This window comes from Vulpes lagopus, chromosome 2 (genome assembly GCF_018345385.1).
Source record: "Vulpes lagopus strain Blue_001 chromosome 2, ASM1834538v1, whole genome shotgun sequence".
NCBI lineage: Eukaryota > Metazoa > Chordata > Mammalia > Carnivora > Canidae > Vulpes > Vulpes lagopus.
Genome location: NC_054825.1, coordinates 14,049,146 through 14,071,640, shown reverse-complemented (window position 1 = coordinate 14,071,640; position 22,495 = coordinate 14,049,146). Strand labels below are relative to the sequence as shown.

Here is a 22,495-nt window from a genome sequence, read left to right as displayed (position 1 = left end):
AAAAGCAAAAATGTAAGGTGCACATACTATCCAAGCAATTCTAGAACAGGTCAAACTAACCCATGGTGACAGAAACCAAAGCACTGCTGGGGCCATGATGGTAAAAGATCATGAGAGAAACTGCTGGCTGCTGGAAGTGTCCCATATGTTGATCTAGGGCATATACACACATCTGTCAAAACCCATTACACTGTACTTTAAACTTAAGATTTGTGCACTGTGGTATATCTAAATTATATGTCAATTAAAAAAAAAATGGCAGGGCGGCACCTGGCTCCTCACCCAAGTCCTCCTCTCAGCAGTGAAGCCAGTGACCTTCTTATCTCCAGGTCAAGGTACAGTTGGCACAGCTCAGAAATGGTCTTAAGATAGACTGTTTCTAAACAAAGCTATCACTGAGTAGTGTTCGTTTTAGTCTTTTGAGCTCCTTGGTCATATGGCTGAGCAGGCGGTACGTGTTTATGCGCTTATGTTATGTGCTTGTGGTAACCTACGTTCCGAGCACGCATGTGCAGAGCCCTGGCTGGCCTCCCCATTCTCTCCTCGAGGAGGGCAAAGGATAGGGCCTGCGTATAAAAGCCGCAGCCAACCCACTGGGCTCAGAGACGAAGCTCCAGTGCTGCACAGTAAGTCATGGTCCCTGTGGCGACAGGGAGCTGGGTGGGGGGGGCACTGCAGTGGGGAGACCCAGAGACGGGGGCGGGGGGCTCAGACAGGTGCCCTGTGTGTGTGTGTGCACACGTGCACACGTGCGGAGGCCTCAGCCTTGGGGGGAGCCCGGGGAGCCCAGGCGCTGGGCTTTGGTTTCACACGCTGTGCTCCAGGGCCTCTTGCCCTGCCCGGCTCTGCTACCGCGGCCTCGGAGCTGTGCACCAGGGTGTCCGTGCAAGTCCCTGTTTTCATCCACGTAGATGCTGCCTTCCTGGACCGTCGGCCTTCTCCTGCTGGCCACAGTCAGAGGTGAGGATGCTGTCACCATCTTTTAAAAAAAAAAAAAAAAAAATTTTATTTGGGCAGCCCGGGTGGCTCAGCGGTTTAGTGCTGCCATCAGCCCAGGGTGTGATCCTGGGGTCCCAGGATCGAGTCCCATGTCGGGCTCCCTCCATGGTGCCTGCTTCTCCCTCTGTGTCGCTGCCTCTCTCTCTCTGTGTGTATGTCTCATGAATAAATAAAATCTTTTAAAAATGTATTTTATTTATTGATTCATTCAAAAATGAATGGAGCGAGACCTGGTTCCCGACAGCAGAATCTGGGGTAGATGTGGCTGCATCTCAGGCCTTTCTGACCCCTCTGGTCTCCTTTGCTGATTTACTGCCTCTCCTGCCCCAGACTTGGGCAGCCCCCAAAAGTCACTCCCAGGCACCTCCTCCTCTTCCTTCTCCATCGTCGGGCTTCCCCCTTGCCTCGCCTCTGGCCTGGCTGCCCACCCTCCTGAAGCCCAGGGCCTCCCACCATGCCTCAAACTCACTTGTCCCATACAAGGCTCAGAAGCCACCTCCTACCCCCATCTCCCCACCTGTGCCTTAATTTCCACTGTCATCGGAGGTCAGGATGCCTGTGACCTACCTCCCCAGGCTCACTGGCCCTGCACTGTCCCATGCCATACCCCCCCCCACCCCACACCAATCACAGGCTCTCCCTCCTCTGAGCCACCTACAGGAGTCTCCACACCACTCACCAGCTTCACGCCCTCCAGCACTTCTCCGTCTCCCCCTAACAGCCCAGGTGTGGTAACCTGGCCCCCAAGCCCCTGCATTTGCCACCAGAGGCAAGCATCATTTTCATCTCCCTGCAGCCCTTCCTCTTTTGTCTTTCCAGTGTGAATTTCACTCCATCATTACTCCTTCCCTGTGAGATTTCCTCTCTCTCTCTCTCTCTCTCTCTCTCTCTCTCTTTCAGGGCAGGGTTTAATCTGATCTGTCTCCATATCTCCTCAGCACCTAGCTATGTTCCCAATTAAACTTTACAAGTTTAAATCCTGGCTTCACCACTGGCTGTGACCTCGAGCTACTTGCTCTGTCTCTCTGTGCCTTGGTTTCCTCATCTGTAAAATGGGTGTAATAATACAAACTCCTTACTCATGGGGCTGTTTTGAGTCTTAAATGGGATAATCCTGGTAAAGTGCTAGCATGATAGCTGGCACACAGGAAACAAGTGTTAACTCTTACCAGCTTTTCAAAAAACGGTCAACATTTGGCAACACCAGTTTAGATGGTGAGGAAGCCTAGAAGAGAGACCCACTGCAATCCCCCAGATGGGATTATGTCATCCTCAGTGACAATTCATTGTGGAAATGTTCGTGTTGTAGATTAGAGAAAGGCCGGGCACTTATGGTCATTTGGGTCCATCGGTTAGTTGCATGTACTGATGCAAAAATAAATTATCTCTGTTCTTTAAAAATCTACCTTTCCAAAGAAAGACAGGGAAAATCTGAAATGGCAGAGAATAATTTGGGGCAAAAGTGTGTGCAAAAGGGTGACATGAAGTTATGTGAACTGGGCAGCTACCCACGAATGCATGGCTGGTGGTTGATGTAATGGAGAGAGGAAGGTGACTCAAGAAGTACCGTGCCACAGATATCACACTTGATAAATACCTGATGCTTGATGAATATACATCCAAGGCCATCTGGGAGTTTCCTGGAAGAAGTAGTTTTAAGGGATCCCTGGGTGGCGCAGCGGTTTAGTGCCTGCCTTTGACCCAGGGCGTGATCCTGGAGAACCGGGATCGAATCCCACGTCAGGCTCAAGGCAGAAGGGTCCCAGGAATTCTCAGTGATTCCCCAACAAGTGGGATGATAAGGGTCAAACAGCATTACACATGCTATTCCCAGCACCCCACCCTAGATCCTCTGAATCAGAACCTCTGAGGGAGGAGCCTGGGGACAACGGTGTATATGACACACAGTCACTCCCAGCCCCCAGGTGACTCCCTATAACCAGGAAGTTTGGGGAACAATGACTGGCATAGGTGAAGATTAGCGTTGGCCATAGTCAGCCCGGGCTCATCCTGAAGAATCCTCTTGTGTAGTTGAGAATACAGTGCTCTTTTCCAGAACCCCACGAGTGCCCTGTTGGTTGCTCTTCCTGCCCCAGGAAAGGAGATCTGTTATGGACATCTTGGCTGCTTTCCCGATGACAAACCATGGAGTGGGACCCTTCAGCGGCCTTTCAAGTTATTTCCCTGGAATCCCAAGGACATCAACACTCGCTTTCTTCTGTACACAAATGAGAATCCCAACAACTTCCAAGTAAGTGTGGGATGGAAACACCGTAAGGTGGGCAGATGTGGGTGCCCATGTTGGACCCTTCACATGGTTGTCTAAGGAAAAATGCACTGCCTTGAAACTTTGCAGGTGATGCTTCCCCACCAATGTTAGACCCGCAGCCATCCTAGCTCTCGGGATCATAAACCATTATGCACATTTAATGAAATCTATGGACGCCCAAACCAGAAACTAACACATTCACACACACTTGTGCATAGAACCTCAGGAGCTTCCCTGCATCAGCAGCCTGTTCCTGGGAAAGCAGCATTTATGGAGAAGCCCAGGCCTGGTGTTCCCTGGGAGGGTCTGTCTTCTTTCTGCACCAGGCAGTGGAAGGAGAGAAGCCCCTCAGTTGGGTAGAGGTGTGGAAGTATAAATCCTTCCTGAGGGGCTAAAAGACAGACGGGGAAGAAGGAATGCTTAGCCACAAAAGACAAAAGGTGGGGACCCTGGGAGCACCCTCCAGTTCCCAGAGGGCCTGCTAGGTGGAAGCAGGACCGGCTGTCTGCAGGTGGTTAGAAGTGGCAAGGAGGACTTGCTCAGAATCGAAGCAGCTCACAGCTCCAGTCAAAGTTCAGAGAGCCAGGTGTCTATCTATAGGTCCCTGAGGTCACTCACAGTGGGGCTTTCGGGGACCAGCACCCCACTCTGAGCTTCCAGCGGGGCATCTGCTTAGACATAGCTATTGTGCTGTTTTAATGAGATTCTTCTTCATGGAATCTTGCCTAGGGGGTCTGGTGGAGATGCCCCTCAGGGCTCCACGGAGCTGAACCTCCCCTTCAAGCCCGGTACTTCTGGGTGCATGAGTTCTTCATCTTTTCGGGGCCAGAGATCTCTTCAGCATCTGGGGAAGCCTAAGGGCCCGTTCCCCGGATGATGTTTTTAAATGCATATAGTAAAACACGTAAGATTACAAAGGACACCAATTGTATTGAAAAACAGTTATCAGAACATTTAAAAAGATAAATATGTGCTACAGTGACCTATGTGCTGCTTTACTATCTCACTAAACAAGATTTAGCAGTTGGTCTAACAACTGCTGCAATCTTAAATAGTGAGGAGTATAAATTATTTTAAGATACCTATTAACAACAGCGACGTGCCATGAAACTGAGTGGTATAAGGCTACTGTGGTTTGTTGCCTAGCTTCATAATTAACAGAAATGCTAGATTTCAATTAGGGGTTAATGAAAACAGGAAGTCCATGCCCTTGGGCATTATGAATTTTGTCCTCCAACCTCAGGTCAGGAAGGCCTGCTCCAGCCCGATCCAATTTCAGTCTTACTGGATGGAGCTGGCTCTAACAGTCCATGGCTTGGAAAGGCCAACATTCAAATTCATGTTTTGTAATTAAACCAGCTGATCACTGCCACCGATCTAGACACCATTGAGGCTTCAAACTTCCAACTGGACCGCAAGACACGCTTCATCATCCACGGCTTCATAGACAAGGGGGAGGAGAACTGGCTGTCTGACATGTGCAAGGTAGGGGCAAACCCCCAGCGTCTAGCCCTCCAGCACCCAGCACCCAGCACCCAGATTCAAACACCGCAGCCCCGTATCCCTGAGGCTGGGAAAGGAAACACCCAAGGAGAGAAGTGATCTTCCCAAAACCACCGAGGAAAGCCTAGGTTCTCAAGGCAAGTGTGGTCAAGTTCTCCTAACCCAACAACTTCTAGCCAACCAGCTCTTGAGGCTGAAAAAAAAAAAAAAAAAAAAAAACCAGATTCTAATCAGAAAGTCCCAGAGGTGGAAACTATAGCAAATTACCTGACATTTGTCTTGGATGGTTTATGTAAAACCCCTGAGTGACAGAAAAGTGCTTAAATTTAACTTCTAGAGCTTTGCTATCCAATAGAACATTCTGTACTGATGGGAATGTTCTGTATCTGCACTGCCCAAATCAGGAGCCACTAGTCATCTATGCTTAATGAACACTTGCAATGTGGCTAGTGTGACCACAGAGCTGAATTTTAAATTTCATTTAATTTTAATTAGTTTTGAATAGCCACCCATGGCTAGTGGCTACAGTACTAGACAATACAGCTCTAAAGTTATCATGAATATTAGTAATGAATTATTTATAACATCCATTTCCCGAGCATTTACCACGAACCTGACACCGTGCAGGTAGAGTGAGGAAGGTATAGCTATGTTCCCATTTTATAGATGAGCAAACTAAGGCACAAAGAATTTGCCCAACGTTGAATCTGGAGGTGGAATGCAAAACCAGGTCTTCTGTCCATAAAACACCACAATGCTGTGTGTCTGCAGATTTAACCTGGTGCCCGGGGGCCATGGCTCTTTGGGCCTTAGTCTGAACAGGGACCAACCTCGACAGCTTCTCTCCAAGGGCTCTCTTCTTTTCTTGGGTGTTTGCACATGCCCCCTGAGCCCCAGAAGGAAACTGTGTAAACCTGGACATGGAAGAGTCAGGTATACGCCACCCAACATGATGCCCGGATCTCTAGCCAATGCCTTCCCATCTTGAACCAAGTCTCAGTCCAGGGCATCCCCAAATGAACAAAGTGTATGGAGTGGCCCTATCTGACATCTGATCCCCTACTCCCTACCCCCTGCCCTTACGCCAAGGGACCAGTATCTCTGCTTGGGCAGCAGACTGTGGTCACAGGCCCAGGTGTAAAAGATGTGCATATCTGAGAGGGTCCTATCTTATTTCAGTCTAAATTTCATCTGATTAAACGTGTCCCTTAATACCTTAGATCTCCCACCAAAGCATTGTTGGGAACATAAAAGCAACATACCCAGGGCTTCAACCCTCCTGCATTTGTGTTCGATTTGGGTCATATGGTTTCAGCTCAACTCTGTTTTAGCTCCGAAGCAGAGATAACAGATAAGTAAACAAATGGGTGTGGCTGCCTTCCAATAAAACTTTATCTATAAAAGCAGGTAGATTTGGCCCTACTGCAATAGTTTGCTAACTAACCCCTCATCTAGTAAGTGAACTTTTTGATCTGGCTGTGTCACATCTGTGAGACCTCAGGCTCAAGTCATTTAATCCATTCTGGGCCTCGGTTTCCACATTTGTTAAGTGGGGATAAGCACACTCAATCAATAGTGACGTGGTGAAAGTTTGGACAAGTGCAAGGAATATTAGAGTTCTGGCACAACTAGGTGCTCCATGGGTGTGAATTCCTATCTTTGGAGTGTACAGTCTGTGGCTGTTAATAAATTGGTTTCTCTCTCTTGTCTTCCCCAGAAAATGTTTAAAGTGGAGAAGGTGAATTGCATCTGTGTGGACTGGAAACGTGGGGCAAAGACACGATATTCCCAAGCTACCCAGAACATTCGGGTTGTGGGAGCTCAAATAGCTTTCTTCATACAACAGCTGTCGGTAAAACCCTGCCTGGGCACATCCTGTGGGTAGCAGGCAGAGAAGGGGCTACCCAAGCACCACTCCCTTGTACCTAAGAGGCAGCCTAAGGCTCCCTGGCCTGGGGCCAGGCGGGAAGCCCAAGAAGGGCCTTCCTAATGTGAAGTTGCACCTTTCTTCCCTCCTGGACTGTCCCAAAGACTCCTGCTTATGGGGCCTGAGTCAAACTAACCTCTTTGAGCCTCAGTTTCCTCTTTGGAAAGAAAGTCTCTCCTGCAGGCTATTCTGAGAGTTCCAGATGAGTCTTCTTTCTCAGACAGCCCAGGAGGAAAGGCCCCTTACAGCCTTCTGGAAGGTCTATTCTGGAGAATCCCAGAGCCAGGCCCACTACCCACGCTCTCCCAGACAGGCCCGACCCCAGCCGGGAACCAGGTCCCCCCCACCCCCGCGGGGTGTGGGTGGCTGCAGGCAGCGCAAGGGTCCCATCCCCTCCAGGGCAGCCTGCAGTTGACGCGGTGGCCACTGGTCAGCACTGTTGCCCCGCGCACGGCCCACGCAGGCTGCGGACCCGGTAGCGCGATCCCGGGCGGCTCCTCCCGAGTTCCAGGGGACTCCTCCCTGGAGTCGGCTCCTCCCGAGTTCCGCCCCCCCGCGGCCCCCGCGCCCCCCGCGGGCCGCGCCCCACCGCCCCCACGCCCCAGCGCGCCCCCACGGCCTCGCGCCCCCCCGCAGCACCCCGCGCCCCTCCGCGGCCCCGCGCCCTTCGCGCACCCCCCGCGCCCTCCCGCACCCCCCGCGCCCCCTGCAACCCCGCGCTCCCCCGCGGCCCCCCGCGCCCCCCGAGCCTCCTGCGCCCCCACGGCCTCGCGCCCCCCCGCAGTCCCGCACCCTCCGCGCACCCCCCGCGCCCTCCGCGCACCCGCGGCCCCCCGCGCCCCCCCCGCGCCCTCCCGCACCCTCCGCGCCCCCTGCAACCCCGCGCTCCCCCGCGGCCCCCCGCGCCCCCCGAGCCTCCTGCTCCCCCACGGCCTCGCGCCCCCCCGCAGTCCCGCGCCCTCCGCGCACCCCCCGCGCCCTCCGCGCCCCCGCGGCCCCCCCCCCCGCGCCCTCCGCACCCTCCGCGCCCCCTGCAACCCCGCGCTCCCCCGCGGCCCCCCGCGCCCCCCGAGCCTCCTGCTCCCCCACGGCCCCGCGCCCCCCGCGCCCCCGCGCGGGCGGGACCTGACGCGCCACCCGTCCGCAGACCGAGCTGGGCTACCGCCCGGAGGACGCGCACCTGATCGGCCACAGCCTGGGCGCGCACGCAGCGGCCGAGGCGGGCAGGAGGCTGGGCGGCCACGTGGGCAGGATCACAGGTGCGCGGCGCCGCCCGCCGGTGCGGGTGCGGGGAGAGGCGGGCGGGCCCCCAGGTGCAGCCTGCAGGGGCTGCCCCGACTTGAATCCGAAAGGAGCTGTCCCTGTATTCATGCGTATTCGAAAACACCTGATTGCAAATAAAAATACATTTTTTTAAAGGAAAATACAACTGGCATATTAGGCACACGACTTCAGGGTTATTACTGCAAGAGTAATATAATAATAATAATAATAATAATAATAATAATAATAAGCTGAGGTTTTTAAATTGAGTCATCAGCTCCACAAGTATGTATGCTGTGCCATGCACAAGCAGAGAATGAAAAGTGGTCACCTGAAAACTGCCACATTGGAGGTGCTCAGTAAATACTGAATAAATGAATAAATTACTTGGCAAGATGAACGCACACAAGCCACAGACAACTATTTATTTTGTGCGGGCAAATCATTATGTGGCTTTGGCAAACAGTTCAATTTAACATGTAATGAATGTCTCCTTTGCTCAGGGCTCTTTGCTGGCATCGGGTGAGGGATACGGGGATTGTAGTTCATATTTCTATAGAATTTTTCAGTTTGCAAAGTCCCTTCTCTTCCATCTTTTCATGGGGGTTTCATCATAACCCTGTAGGAGAGGTGGTTGTTATTCCCACCTTCTGGACAAGGAAACTGAAACTCAGCGAGGACAGGTATTTGACCTTGATCAAAACCAGGGCTAAATACAGGTGCCCGAGTCCTGGGTGCCCTGCTGCTTCCACCCTCTGTGTCTCCCCAAAGATGAAGTGGGCACAGCTCCTTTCAAGAGACCCACAGTCTAGTCCAGGAGGCAGACCATAAAGGAGGCAAGTAAAATTCAGAGCCGAATTAATCAAACACAGAATAATCCTATACAATGGGGACAGCGCGGACTGAGGAAGGAGAGGCTAAGTTTTCCCTGAGGAGGTGGTGTTTGAGCCTGGTCTTGGAGAGAACAGATTTATTAGGGGAGGGTATGGGAAGGTGAGCAGCAGACTGGGGATAGCATAAGCAGCCAGAGGGGACCAGCAGTGTGGGGCCTGGGGCCTGGGGACTGGCTGGACCTGGGTGAGGTCAGGGAGCTTGCAGTCTTGGAGAGCAGTGGCCAAATAGTAACACATGAGGGGGAAAAGGACAAAGGAAGTGAAGGAGCCAGGGGTCACCTAGATCCTGCTAGAAGTCAGAAACTGGGGTCTTTTGGAGGTTTGTGGATAGTGACCCCACTTTTAGCCTTTCCATGTTACCTTCTCTCTCCTAAGCAGACCAGGAGCTACAGATCCAATTTCCTAAATCATGCTGCTGAGATCTGGGACTCTGCCCAGGAATCCCCATTGATCTTGTGGATAAAGAGTTTAGATCCTAGTTTGTCTTAGAGTGTGGCCTAACTACCCACCCGCCCGATTTCAGGACTGGATCCAGCACAGCCATGCTTCCAAGGCACACCTGAGGAGGTTCGACTGGACCCGTCTGATGCCATGTTTGTGGATGTGATTCACACGGATTGTGCTCCCATAATCCCCTTCCTAGGTGAGTTCCCCACCTTACCTCTTGGTGACCAGCTGTAACTGAGGAGAGTGGGTCCCACACACATACTACAAGGAGGATATGCAAAAAGGCGCACCTTCCGAATACCTTGGGCACCAAGCAGTTGAACTGGGTGCCAGCCAGGACAGTGCCTGTGGTATCAGCCGGTACCACCCCAGGTAGAACCAGAAGCTCTTCTACAGCCTGGAAGGCTGTCACTAGTTTTCAAATCTTGCATCCTGGGATCCCTGGGTGGCGCAGCGGTTTGGTGCCTGCCTTTGGCCCATGGCGTGATCCTGGAGACCTGGGATCGAATCCCACGTCAGGCTCCCGGTGCATGGAGCCTGCTTCTCCCTCTGCCTATGTCTCTGCCTCTCTCTCTCTCTCTGTGACTATCATAAATAAATAAAAATAAAAAAATAAAAAAAAAACAAATCTTGCATCCTTTCCAGTCTGCTCATATCCAAAGATAGATGTGTCCTTATTGACATTTGACCTGTACTTGCAAAATGCAAAAGTTAATTTTTGAATTTTTTTTTTACTTCTTTTGTCAAAGCTCTGGCTGCAGTTTGTTTTATTGGATATTAAATATATCCTGTTGTCTGGTTCTTCTAAGTCAATGTTCTTTTCTTGGTTATTTTCTTATACAACCACTCGTGAAACGTGCCAATAGAAAATTGTTTTTAATGATCATTATATCAGTCATTGAGTATCTACTATGTGCTGCTTTGAACCTTTTGCATACATTAGCTCATTAATCCTAACAACCCTAAAAGTGGGTATTATTATTATTACAATTTCACTGCCGAGGGAACTGCCCAACATTACGGAGTCTATAAGTAGAACCAGGTTGTGATCACAGGTCTGCGTGCTTCAAAAACCAAAACTCCTACCATTGTACTGGGTTCTCAAGATAGCAATATAATGGCATGTGGTCTCAATTTAATGATATAACATAGAAGTCAAAACTTTTGAATGAATATAGTAATAAAACTTGCACCAGTCCTGGTATGTATCTGCAGGTACATAGTGGTGTCAGGGCATGTCAGGACTGTTCAGGGTCTCCCCACGTCAGACCGACACACATACACATACAAATATACATGTGTGCATGCTCACCCAGAGCCTACCTTCCCCCCATTTGTCTTCCTGTGTGCTCTCCTCCCTTCTTGTCTTGTCACATGCCCATTTCTGAGCACTTTCTGCAGAGCCACAGGCACGGTACAGTGGCTCTGCCGAGAAGAGAATTTGCCAAGAAGGTTCTCCATGTGGTTGAAAGGAGTCGAATGCTGTCTGTGACCACAACCTAACATTGGGACCACTCACCTCCCTGATCATCTCTGCTTACAATATTTCAGGTTTTGGAATGAGCCAAAAGGTGGGTCATCTGGATTTCTATCCAAATGGAGGAAAGCAAATGCCTGGATGTCAGAAGAATGCCCTTTCAACCATCATTGACATAAATGGCATATGGGAAGGTAGGTGAGTTAGGGAGGCAAGACAGCGGCTGCTCCACTTGGGGAGAAACAGTGCGTGGTGTGTGCCAGGCATTTCCCCAACAATGTCATGAGGTCTTTGCTTTGATCAGTCCCATTTTACAGACAAGGACACTGGGTCAGTAAAGTTATAAAACTTGCCCAAGGCTACTCGAGATTTAAGCCCAATTTCTAGCTGCAGACCCCCGCATCTCGTGCCCCATCCTGCACCATCTCCCCCTTGTCAGGATGCTGAGGCATGACAGGACCAGTCCACCGGCAAAGACCCAGCTTGGGCTTTGACCCTCTGTCTTCTGTGCTTGCTCCCTGAAGGACTGCTGGGCGTAAGCAAAGATCTGAAGGGTTAGACGTCCTTGCCATTTGCTGTGGTCAAGTTCTAGGCACAGAAAGGAGCTGAGCTGGTAGGGAGACAGAGGTGGAGGTGCAGAACATGCTCTGTGGGTTTGGGGAGAGTGAGCTGGGAGCAGGAGGACCTAGGCTCTGAGGGATGCACCTTGTGTGGACTTCTGTTCGTGTGAGAGGGTGGGCTCAGTGCCCCCAGTATGAGATGACCTGTGTCATCATCTGTGCTAGCTGCCTTTGTTCTGACCTTTGGTTGTTCCTGTCCACCCCATCACCACCCTGCCCTGCAAGACCCGGCTTCACTGTCCTCCGTGAGAGTGGAGGCTTCGAGTCTGTGATTGTTTCATTTTAGTCCTTACTTGTCTGAGCTGAGAGTTCTCCGAAGCCAGGGAGTGTGTCAGGGCCTCCCAGACACACCAAAGTCTAGCCCAAAGCAAGCAGTCCAGTCCATTACACAAAGCTCAGTGACCTTTGGTGCCATTTTTATATTTCATATGCTGAGGTTAAAAAGTAGGGATTGCGGGGCACCTGGGTGGCTCAGCAGTTGAGCATCTGCCTTTGGCTCAAGTCGTGATCCTGGGGTCCTGGGATCAAGTCCCACATCAGGCTCTTGCAAGGAGCCTGCTTTTCCCTCTGCCTGTGTCTCTGTCTCTCGTGAATAAATAAAACCTTTAAAAAACAAATAAATAGGGATGCCTGGATGGCTCAGTGGTTAAGCATCTGCCTTTGGCTCAGAGCATGATCCTGGGGTCCTGGGATCAAGTCCTGAATCAGACTCCCACGCAGGGAGCCTGCTTCTCCCTCTGCCTGTATCTCTGCTCCTCTCTCTCTCTCTCATAAATAAATAAATAAAATGTTAATAAATAAATAAATAAATAGCAGGTTGCTAAAGCCACAGCCAATATCCACTGGCAGTAAGTGGGGCTTTAACCTCCTCTGGGCTCTGCACCAGGTAACTCCAGGGAAGACGCAGCTTCTCCGCCCCCTGAGAGACCACCAGAGTCACAATAAGGGCTGCCCCTTCCCAGCAGTGACGAGCAGGGTACACATAATAGGTGCCAGGTTTAATTTAAAAGGCAATTGAGAGTGAACAAGCCCATGAACACTGGAGTGTGTACCTATTGTGTGGAGCTCCGAGTTACCCAGGCGCTGCGCAGAGGAACAATTAAATCCACTTGCTCCTCTGTGTTGGGATCCCAGGGCAGCAGTGTTGGATGAAAGAAACTAAGTTTGAAACAGTTCCTCCTGTTGTCTGGTAATGAGCGTTGGTGTGGGGCACACGGAACCAGCTTCTGCAGGAAGTTTCTGGGCCTTGGGGCAGGTGGAGCCCAGAACTGTGGGCAAGTAATCCCACCGCTGCTTCCCCGGAGCAAAGGGAAATGTGCCTTTCTCCCTGGGCAGTGGGTGAAGCCCACCAGAGCCCCAGCCCCAAAGTGACCTCCAGGTATGTCTGATGTTGCTGCAGATCACTTTTTAGAAGTTTGGTACCCAGTAGCTGGAGAAGTGAAAAAATAATTTTCCAAACAAGAAGACTTTGGTTTCAAGAAAAAGATGGTAAATAAAATGCAGTGATAGAGTGGCTGGAGGCCACAGTAATCATACTGTCCGATGCTTTTACCTTGTGCCTGGAAGAGTAGGAAAGAAGTTTAATCTTTAAATCTAGAACAGCTTTAATCTAGAACAGCTCTACATCTTTCATTGGTCGTCCAAGACAGTTATGAGACATTGACAGTTATATTCCAGCCTGGGGCCAAAGCCACAAATAAGCCTGCTTCATTCCAAAGGCCTGTCCCATGTGTACAGTTCACAAACTGAGGCCCAGACTCAGAATACAGCCCACAACAGTGTGTAATTGGCTTTCACAGTGGCTATTTTAAAAGTGGGAATGAGGGGCCCTGGGTGGCTCAGTCAGTTAAGGGTCTGCCTTTGGCTCAGGGCATGATCCTGGGGTCCTGGGATCGAGTCCTGCACTGGGATCCCCACAGGGAGCCTGCTTCTCCCTCTGCCTGTGTCTCTCTGCCTCTCTCTCTCTGTGTCTCTCATGAATAAATAAATAAATAAATAAATAAATAAATAAATAAATAAATAAATAAACAAATAAATAAATAAATAAAATCTTTAATAAAAACGTGGGAATGTACTGCTATCATTTAAGCATAGAAAGATTTTCATGTGAAAGTCAAGACACTGGCTTCTCAAGAAAATTCAGAACAAATAATCTGGGCCTTCACCATACAATGACTGGGCCATGTAGGATCCCTTTAAAATCTATTGCTATCCTCTCTCTCTCTCACTCTCTGCATAGACATTCCTCACTGCCCCCTGCATGGCCCCCAGCCCTCATCATCCCTTTACATTACATGCCACCCTCAGAGGATTGTACAAATGTGCTCATTAGCACCTGTCACTCCCCAACACTTGCCAGCCCTTGAGCTGGACCTTCCCAGCAAGTGGACACAGTATAGGGGAGAGGAAAAACCACTCTGGCCAACCACCACTACTAAACACGTCCCAGATTTTCTGCTCTCCCCTAAGTATGTCAAAGTGTCAGGCACCGAAATTCCAAACTGTGCCCTGACACCCATCTGTGAAATGTGCAGGGTGGGGGGTGCGGGAAGGGGAGAGGATTCCTCATTCAGGCAGAATGGTTCAGCCTTCAGAAGTAAAATGCCTCCTGCGAGCTCCCGTGCCCTTTGCTTCCCCCAGGAGCCCGAGACTTTGTGGCTTGCAATCACCTAAGAAGCTACAAGTATTACTCGAGCAGCATCTTGAGCCCCGATGGCTTCCTGGGCTACCCGTGTGCCTCTTACCATGAGTTTCAGGAGGTAGGTCACCCCAGGGCTGGGGGAAGATGCTGGTGGCCCTGTTGGTGGTAGGGATTTTGTCCCTATGGCTTGGAACAGAGAAGAGCTCTAGCCTCATGACTAAAGGGAGGAGGTACTACACGTGCCGAGCCTCATAGAGCCTTCTCCTGGAAGCAGGGTGGGAAGGAGGGGACCTGACTACTAGGCCTTCCCTAGATCTCAATTTTTTATTCTGGAAAATTCCTAATCTACACAGGAGTTAAAAATTCCTAATCTACAAGAGTACATGAATACCTGTCCGCCCATCACCTACACGCACCGATTGTTAACATTTGAATGTGTGTATATGTATAGTTTACTTCTAAATTATCTGAAAGCAAACTCAAGACTTTACTCATAAATATGTTTATCTCCTGAGAACAAGACCATTCTATAGAACAATATTCAAGAAATTTAACATTGATATACTAATATTTTCTAATACATAGTTCATATTCAAACTTCTCCAAATATCCAAATAATGTCCTCTAGCTGTCTTTCTTTTTCTTTCTTTCATTCTACCTCCTTCCCTCTCCCCTCCCTTTCTTCTCCTCTCTCCCTCTCTCCCTCTCTTTCTTTCTTCTCTTCTTCTTCTTGAATTGCATTTTTTCCCTTTCCTTTAATTTCTTTCTTTTTCTTTTTTTTTTTTTTTAAGAGAGCGAGCATGAGCAGGCAGGGAGGGACAGAGGGAGAGGGAGAGAGAATCTTAAGCAGGCTCCACCTCCGAGCCAGAGCCCTATGCGGGGTCAATCACATGACCCTGAGATCATGACCTGAGCTAAAATCAAGAGTCACTCAACTGACTGAGTCCCTTTCTGAGTCTCCTTTAATCTAGAACAGCTCTACATCTTTCATTGGTCGTCCAAGACAGTTATGAGACATTGACAGTTATATTCCAGACCAAGTGTCTGCTAGAATATTCCACAATCTGAACTTGTCGGGTTATTTCTTCATGATTCACTGGGTGTTATTGAGTCCTCAGTGCATGGCAACCAGAGGCATTGGCATTCATTTAGTGGCACATCATCTTAATACTTGATGACTTACAGTTTGATTACTTGTTTAAGATAAAAAAAAAAAATCTACCCAATTTCTCCATTATGGAAGTCCCATTTCCCCTTAGTGATCTATGAGGGGATACTGTTCCCCAACAACAAACCAGTGTGAAAGGTTGAGCTTTTTGCCTGAATTAGTTAGTATGTTGGGGTTGCAAAAGTTTGAAGTTTCAAAATATTTTTTTTCAAAAGTAAAAATAAAAATACATCTATACTCACATATTTCCTTTCAAAACTGATTTTGACCTTAATGTTTTTGGGTTGAACTAAGATCCAAAGGATATCATGTTCAATCCCCAGGGTCTGTGAGTATTCACTGTGTAGCCTTGACCATCCTAGGTATTGTTAGGGGGTGGATAATAATATACACAGCCTCCCGTACTTGTCTTGTGCTTTCCAAATTGCAAAATAGCTCTGCACACCATGGAAGATGGATGTGAGCAAAGAACAGAAGACCAGTGCCATGGTAGCATAAAATGTTGGTCTGATCTGAACAGAACAAACCACATCCTCCAGACTCAATGAATGAACTACCATTTGGGGAACATCAAAGAGGGATCAATTATATAATTCACAGTAAAGCGTAGATGGTCCCAGACCTTCTCTTCCTCTGCTCTTTTGAAATAACTTACATGTCCCATTTATTCCTCCTAGAAGATGTCTTGCATTTCCCTTCCATATTGTAGCATTATTGCTTCCTGGATAGGACTTTTTTTACTCAACTATACTCCAAGTTTTCTGGGTATGTCTTTGGGGACACAGCAGGGCTTCATACAGTTCCCTGCATAACACTAAGGAAGAAGACATGGATATATGGGTAGATGAATGCATGCATGTCAGTGGAGGGTGGGAGAATGGATGGATGGATGAGAGGATGGTTGGATGGATGAGAGAATGGATGGGAGATGGATAGGTGCATGGGTAGATTAATAGGATGGAAAGATGAATTATTTGCTTAATTGTCTGAATCACTCAAAGCCTACTCCTAACAAGCAAATTATGTTTTTTTTTTTTCACTAGGATAGCTGTTTCCCTTGCCCAGCTGAAGGATGTCCCCAAATGGGGCACTACGCTGACCGATTTCAGAGGAATACCAGTGCTGTGGGACAAACCTTTTTCCTGAACACGGGAGACAGTGGTAACTTTACTTGTAAGTTTCCATTTTACTCCTTTAAAACCTCTTGCAAGTAATTTGGAAGGTGTTATCAGCCTAATTAGTCAGGGCCCCTGGCAACGGACAACACCAACCAGCTTAGATGTAATAGAAGGACATTATCTAACCAACAATCCTGATCAGTAGAGTGAAGTACAATGATGATTGGCACAGGCTGGTCCTATGTTCACCCACCCCGGTGGCAGGAAGGATGAATCCATTAACGGAAGGAGAGGGTCGCACGAGGCAAAGTCACTGTAAGTCAAGAGGTCACGCCTGTGATTATCTGTCCTACTAGTTCCCCGACACCATCGTGCATGCATATGTGCACCTGTGCGTACACACGCACACTGTTTGTGTTGTTATTTTGCCCCGCTTCTTACCAACAAAGTACAAGTTGGTAAAATCATCAAGATTCATTTGTCATAAGTATTGGCACATGGTGGCTGAATAGAAGAGTGTTATTTTTCAAGGAAGTTATAAATTTAAAAAAGTATATATATAGCACTTTACAAAACACTTTTCACATGTAGTATCTCATGTAATCCTCACTATACTTATGATGGAAGATAACAGTTTGGAGTAACTATAACATCTGGATATGCAGATATGGATCCGGATGCATCTGGATATGCATATATGCATATTCCTTCAACCCAGTCACCCCACTTCTCAGACATACCTTAGGACAATGCTTGCATAAGAAGATGTGCTCAAGGATGTGCAATGCAGCATTGTTTTTAATACCAAAAGTTTAGTGAGGAGAAGCCTAGGTGCCCGCAAATTGGTAAATAACCAATAACCAATAAAAAGCAAGGGGATAGTTCCATGTACTAAAGAAAGAAATCCTCTAATGCATAGTAAATGAAAAGACAAGAGGCAGAAACCCCACATATCAGTACATTACAGTGTGTGTCAGTCAGGGGCCCGATGGACAGAGAACTCATCGAAGTGGTTCAAATGAAGAGACTTTATTGAAGGATCTACTTTGAGAGGTGTGGGCAGGGTTAAAGGAACAAACAAGGAATGCTGAGGCACCCAGAATCTGGTGGTTGTGGGGCTCCTGGAATGGCATGCTATCATAGAGGGGGTAGTTATTGCCAGACACTTGGTACTGGAACCAGGGAGGCACCAGGGGAGCAGGAGAGATGGTCCTGCCCCTTTCATCTTGCCTTCTGATCTCCTGTGCACATCTCTTATCAGCTGAACTCAATTGAATGCCAGTGGCAAGATCCCTGGTGGGGGTAGCGTTCCAGAACACAGCAGGACAGAGAGAGGTGGTAAATCAGTCTGGGGTGGGGGAGTGGTGGAGACCATAGAGAATAACAGCGCATCCTATTTGTGGAAGGGGAAAAAAGCCTGGATATTCTTTTATAAACTTATCTGTATATGTATGAATGCTCTGAGAAAGCTCCAGATTAGGGTTTCTTGACCTCGGTACTAGCGACATTTCAGGCTGGGGATTCAGAGCTAGGAACAAGAATGCTTCCATGGGATGATTTTTTTTTTTTTCCAACAAAGTGAGTTAATTGAACTGATTATGTGTCTTTGGACAGGTTGGAGATACAGGGTATCAGTCACACTGGCTGGAAAAAAGAAAACGAGTGGGTACTTTAGGATTGCCTTGTATGGAAGTAATGCAAACTCAAAACAATATGAAATTTTCAAGTAAGTTTGACAGTAAAGTGAAATGGTCATACTTTTCATACTCATAATATTCATAATAGAGTATTCCTAAGAATTGGGTATAAAAATGCTTAATAAATGTAGCCATCTATTCTGGAGAAGCACCGAATTCTAGAATGTCAGAGCCGGAGGAAATTCTAAGCCGATCATCCCATTTTACAGATGAGAAGAGTGAAGCCCAGAGGGGGAATTCACTATTTAAAATCAGATATTTGCTAACTTCTTTTGGAATGTCAGTCATCGCTTTCTGACTTGGGTTTTATAGATATCAAATTCTCCTTCCGCAAGGCATGTTTATGTAGCAACTCCCCCCCACACACATGCACTCTCCACCGCCCCCCACCCCAACACTTGCACACCTAAGCTTCTTATTGCTGCGGTAGCCTCAGCACCTAGCTTCTACTGGGCATATGCGGTGCTTGGTAAATATATGCCAGATGAATACATAAGTGTGCTATAAAATAATATTCTTTTTTTTACTAACTTTTACAGAATGCTTTTCATGTTAAGTTCAAGTTCTTTCACAACTCTCTATTCTCCATATGAAATCCTAACAGAAGACCTCTGAAGCCACATGCATCCTTAAAATAAGACATTATATTGATTAGTCTTGTAGTGTAACTATAAGGTTAACATGGCTCCCCAAATATTTGATTTCCCCTAAGGACAAACTAAGACTGTAGAATTCTACAGTCCTATATTTTTTTGAAGACGTGTTCTTCACAAATACATTTGTGTTTTGGCAGCCCCTGAATGTATACAGAGTCATTCAAGGTATTTGCAGAAAAAAAACAATAGCCATTATTTGGAGAAACAATAGATTATTATCATCCTGCGTATTCATATATCCAGCTGATATAACATTTTATGTCTGTGCTTTCAGAGGATCCCTCCAACCACATGCAATTCATATGCGTGACATTGATGTGGACCTCAATGTTGGAAAAATCCAGAAGGTTAAGTTCCTCTGGAACAACCATGTGATAAATCTTTTCCGGCCCAAGCTGGGGGCTTCACAAATCACAGTGCAAAGCGGTGAAAATGGGACCAAGTGCGTATCTCTTATTCCACCTACGTCTCATTGTCTGTATTTACCTATTAATCTATTTACACTTCCATCTAACCATCCAGTCACCTACAATGTAACTATCTACCCAACCATACATCTGTCCCTTTCCGTCCATCCACTTAACCACTCACCTATCCATGTACCCATTAGCCATCTATCCAATCTTCTGGCCATCCAGCCATTATCTACCCAACTATTCATCTCAACTCCCCATCTATCCAACTGATTCACTTTGAAAAATCAAATATCATTTTCCTTAAGCCAAATTGAACTTGGTAGGAGCAAGGCATCAGTTAGTTATAAGGCATAGATTTGAGAAACAGGCAAACATGAGGCTGTTTTCTCTCAAACAATGAGGAAAACACCTGAGCAGAATTGGTAATCACTAAGTTAATTCCAGTTGAGGAGCAATTACTGACATAAACTGGTTTGTTTAGAGACTGTTTCATGAAAATGATAGGAACTGCATTGAGATCTAGTTCACAGGGGCATTCTCTTCTCATTCAAGGTAGGGGCTGGGAGAGGATATAACTGTTATTTAAAATAATGAAAGAAAGAAGGCCACCTTCAAGGAAGATCATCATAAAATAACAGGCTCTTACGGTCTGAAGGAAACTTAGCTATCACCTCTCAACTGCTCTCATTTTAAGATGACGAAAGCAAGATACAGAGAGCCATGCAACTTGTCTAAGTCCACACAGGGAAGCTAGAAAGAATACTGGACCCCAAAATGTTCAAAAACATAGACCAAGACCATGCTGAGCCTCATCACTTAACTGTGCTGGCTGTTAATAATGTTAATAATAAGCCCAATTCCTCTGCGTGTGTTTGGAAGGATCAGATATCACTCTGGCTGTGCCCTTCCTTTGTATACTCAAGAGCAGAACACAAGCATAAAGGGCAGCTCAGACTTGGACCCAGATTTTCTGATAGTCAGTCTGGTCCTCTTGCCATGATGCCAGCTTCTCGCAGCCAGATGTGGAGCTAAAGCTCTGTCAGACCTGGTGGTGGAATGCATGGTGGAACAGTCCAGATTCCATAGTAGTGAGGTGGGGTTGGGTAGAGTTATGGTTTTCAAGTATAGTAGAGTCCACACATGACAGATTGCAATGACCAAAGTCATCCCCTCACATAAGAGATCCCTCGTCAAGGAGCTGCATCCTGAAGTTGAACCCTGAGGAAGGGCAGGCATGGTCAACCATCCTCATTTATCTAGAGACACCTCCAGGCAGCAGGAGGCCAGAAGTGCCCTGCAACTCATGGCTGGTTGCCTCTGAGGAGTGACAACCCTTCCCAATCTTTTTTTTTCCACATCTTTATTGAGATAGCGTTCCCATACCATATAATTCACCCATGTAAAGTATGTACTTCCATGACTTTTAGCAGATTCACAGAGCTGTACAATCATCACTGCAATCAATTTTTGAACATTGCATTACACAAGAAGGAAACCCCACACCCATTGGCCATCGCCCACTAATCTCCCTATCCCGTTACCCAGCCCTAGGCAACCACTAGTGTACTTTCTGTCTCTGTAGGTTTTCCTGCTCTGGACATTTTCACACACAGAATCATGTAACATATATATAGTCGTTCACGACTGGCTCCATTCACAGCACAACGTCTCTTAGGCTTTGCCATATTGTAGCCTGTATCATTCTTTTTTATTCATTCCTTTTTATTGCCAAGTAATATTATACAGGTAGGCCACATTTTAATTATCCATTCATCAGCTGACAGATATTTGGGCTGTTTCCATTTGGGGGCTGTTATGATACTCTTGCTTATATACTAATTTTCGTGTGGACATACGTTTTCCTTCCTCTTGTGTATATAGGAGCAGAATCACTAGGTCATATGAGAACTCTCGGTTTAGCTTTTATTTTTTTTATTTTTATTTTTTTACTTTTTAAAAATTTTTATTTATTTATGATAGTCACAGAGAGAGAGGCAGAGACACAGGCAGAGGGAGAGAAGTGGGCTCCATGCACCGGGAGCCCGACGTGGGATTCCATCCCGGGTCTCCAGGATCGCGCCCTGGGCTAAAGGCAGGCGCTAAACCCCTGCGCCACCCAGGGATCCCTCGGTTTAGCTTTTAGAAGAACGGCCAGATTGTTTTCCAGAGTGGCTGCCACATTTTAGGTTCCCAGAAGCAGTGTACGAAGTATATTCGTGACCTTGACTCTCTAGGGAAAGTCCCTTCGGGGCAGGCCGGGGTGCCCCTGGTAATGCAACGCCAGGCCCAGAGCTGCAGGCCCATCAGAGCCTCTCTTGGTTTGAAAAAATAAAAATCCTTGGTCTGACAGAGCTGATTCACTGTCAGCTCATTAAAAAGCCACAGGAGAGGAGGATATTCTTTGAGTGGTTTTGCTTAGAGAGAATCCACTTGAACTCCACTGGGTGTCGCAGAGCCTTTTGGTCAAAGGGATCTGAATTCCAGGGAGCTGGCTACCTGCTGTTTGCTTCTCTGAGGTCACATTTCCATAAGCACATGAGTCTCATGCTGAAAATGTTTTCCTCCACAGGTATAATTTTTGTAGCAGTGACATGGTGCGAGAAGATGTTTTACAGTCTCTTTACCCATGTTAAAAAGTAGGGTCCTCTTGTATCTTTGCTGTAATAAATTTTTCAATGCCTTCAGTTTGACGTTGAGGTGTTCATTTGACATTCTCCACATTCTGGGGTCACATTTCAGAAATGATTGGTGGGACTGGAACCACGTGTGACCAGAGGTAATGCCTGAAAAGCTCCCACTGGCCCTCCCCTGCCACCGTCTCTCTCTTTCGGGGCACATTATGTGGCCCATTCTAACATATTTTATTTCCTTAGACAATGAATTTCTATCCTACTTGATAGGGTCATCACTGCTTCCACGTGTCACCCACCCAACTTTTCACATGCTAGGGTAAGAAGCTGACTCCATATAAGAACAGCCTATAGCAGGACAAACTCAGAGCAATTATTGTTTAGATTAAAACCTGCCTATGTGGGTGCCTGGGTGGTTCAGTGGTTGAGGGTCTGCCTTCAACTCAGGGCATGATCCCTGGGTCCTGGGATCAAGTTCGACATGGGGCTCCCCACAGGGAGCCTGCTTCTCCCTCTGCCTATGTCTCTGCCTTTCTCTCAGTATCTCTTGTGAATAAATAAATAAGATCTTTAAAATATATAAATAAATTTTTTTTAAAAAACCTGCCTGTGGTGTGAAGGAAGAGAGGCTTAAAAAAATGAATAAATACATGCACATGGTACAAAATGCAAAAGATCCGGAAGAGGATTCTTACACAAGGCATATGTCTGTCCACCTTCACCCTCTTTGCTCCCTCTTCCTGGAGACAACCAGAGTTGTTTTTTTTTTTT

At 47.5% G+C, this 22,495-nt stretch overlaps 1 protein-coding gene across 1 annotated transcript; it reads left to right on the top strand.

Annotated features, from left to right (window-relative positions):
• The first annotated feature begins 437 nt into the window (after positions 1–437).
• LOC121481070 (pancreatic lipase-related protein 2-like) lies at positions 438–21,778 on the top strand. The gene is made up of 13 exons (XM_041738032.1): positions 438–626; positions 912–960; positions 3,096–3,250; positions 4,628–4,753; positions 6,489–6,623; positions 7,846–7,957; positions 9,378–9,497; positions 10,853–10,972; positions 14,039–14,157; positions 16,251–16,380; positions 17,940–18,051; positions 18,953–19,120; positions 21,664–21,778. The coding sequence occupies exons 2-13, from the start codon at positions 912–914 to the stop codon at positions 21,725–21,727; spliced, it is 1,410 nt and encodes a 469-aa protein (XP_041593966.1). The 5' UTR covers positions 438–626; the 3' UTR covers positions 21,728–21,778.
• Positions 21,779–22,495: the final 717 nt, after the last annotated feature.

Coding starts and splice junctions, on each gene's coding strand:
- LOC121481070 (XM_041738032.1), top strand. CDS start 912: ATGCTGCCTTCCTGGACCGTCGGCCTTCTCCTGCTGGCCACAGTCAGA. Junction 7,958..9,377: donor CCACGTGGGCAGGATCACAG/GTGCGCGGCGCC, acceptor GCCCGATTTCAG/GACTGGATCCAGCACAGCCA. Junction 10,973..14,038: donor CATAAATGGCATATGGGAAG/GTAGGTGAGTTA, acceptor TGCTTCCCCCAG/GAGCCCGAGACTTTGTGGCT.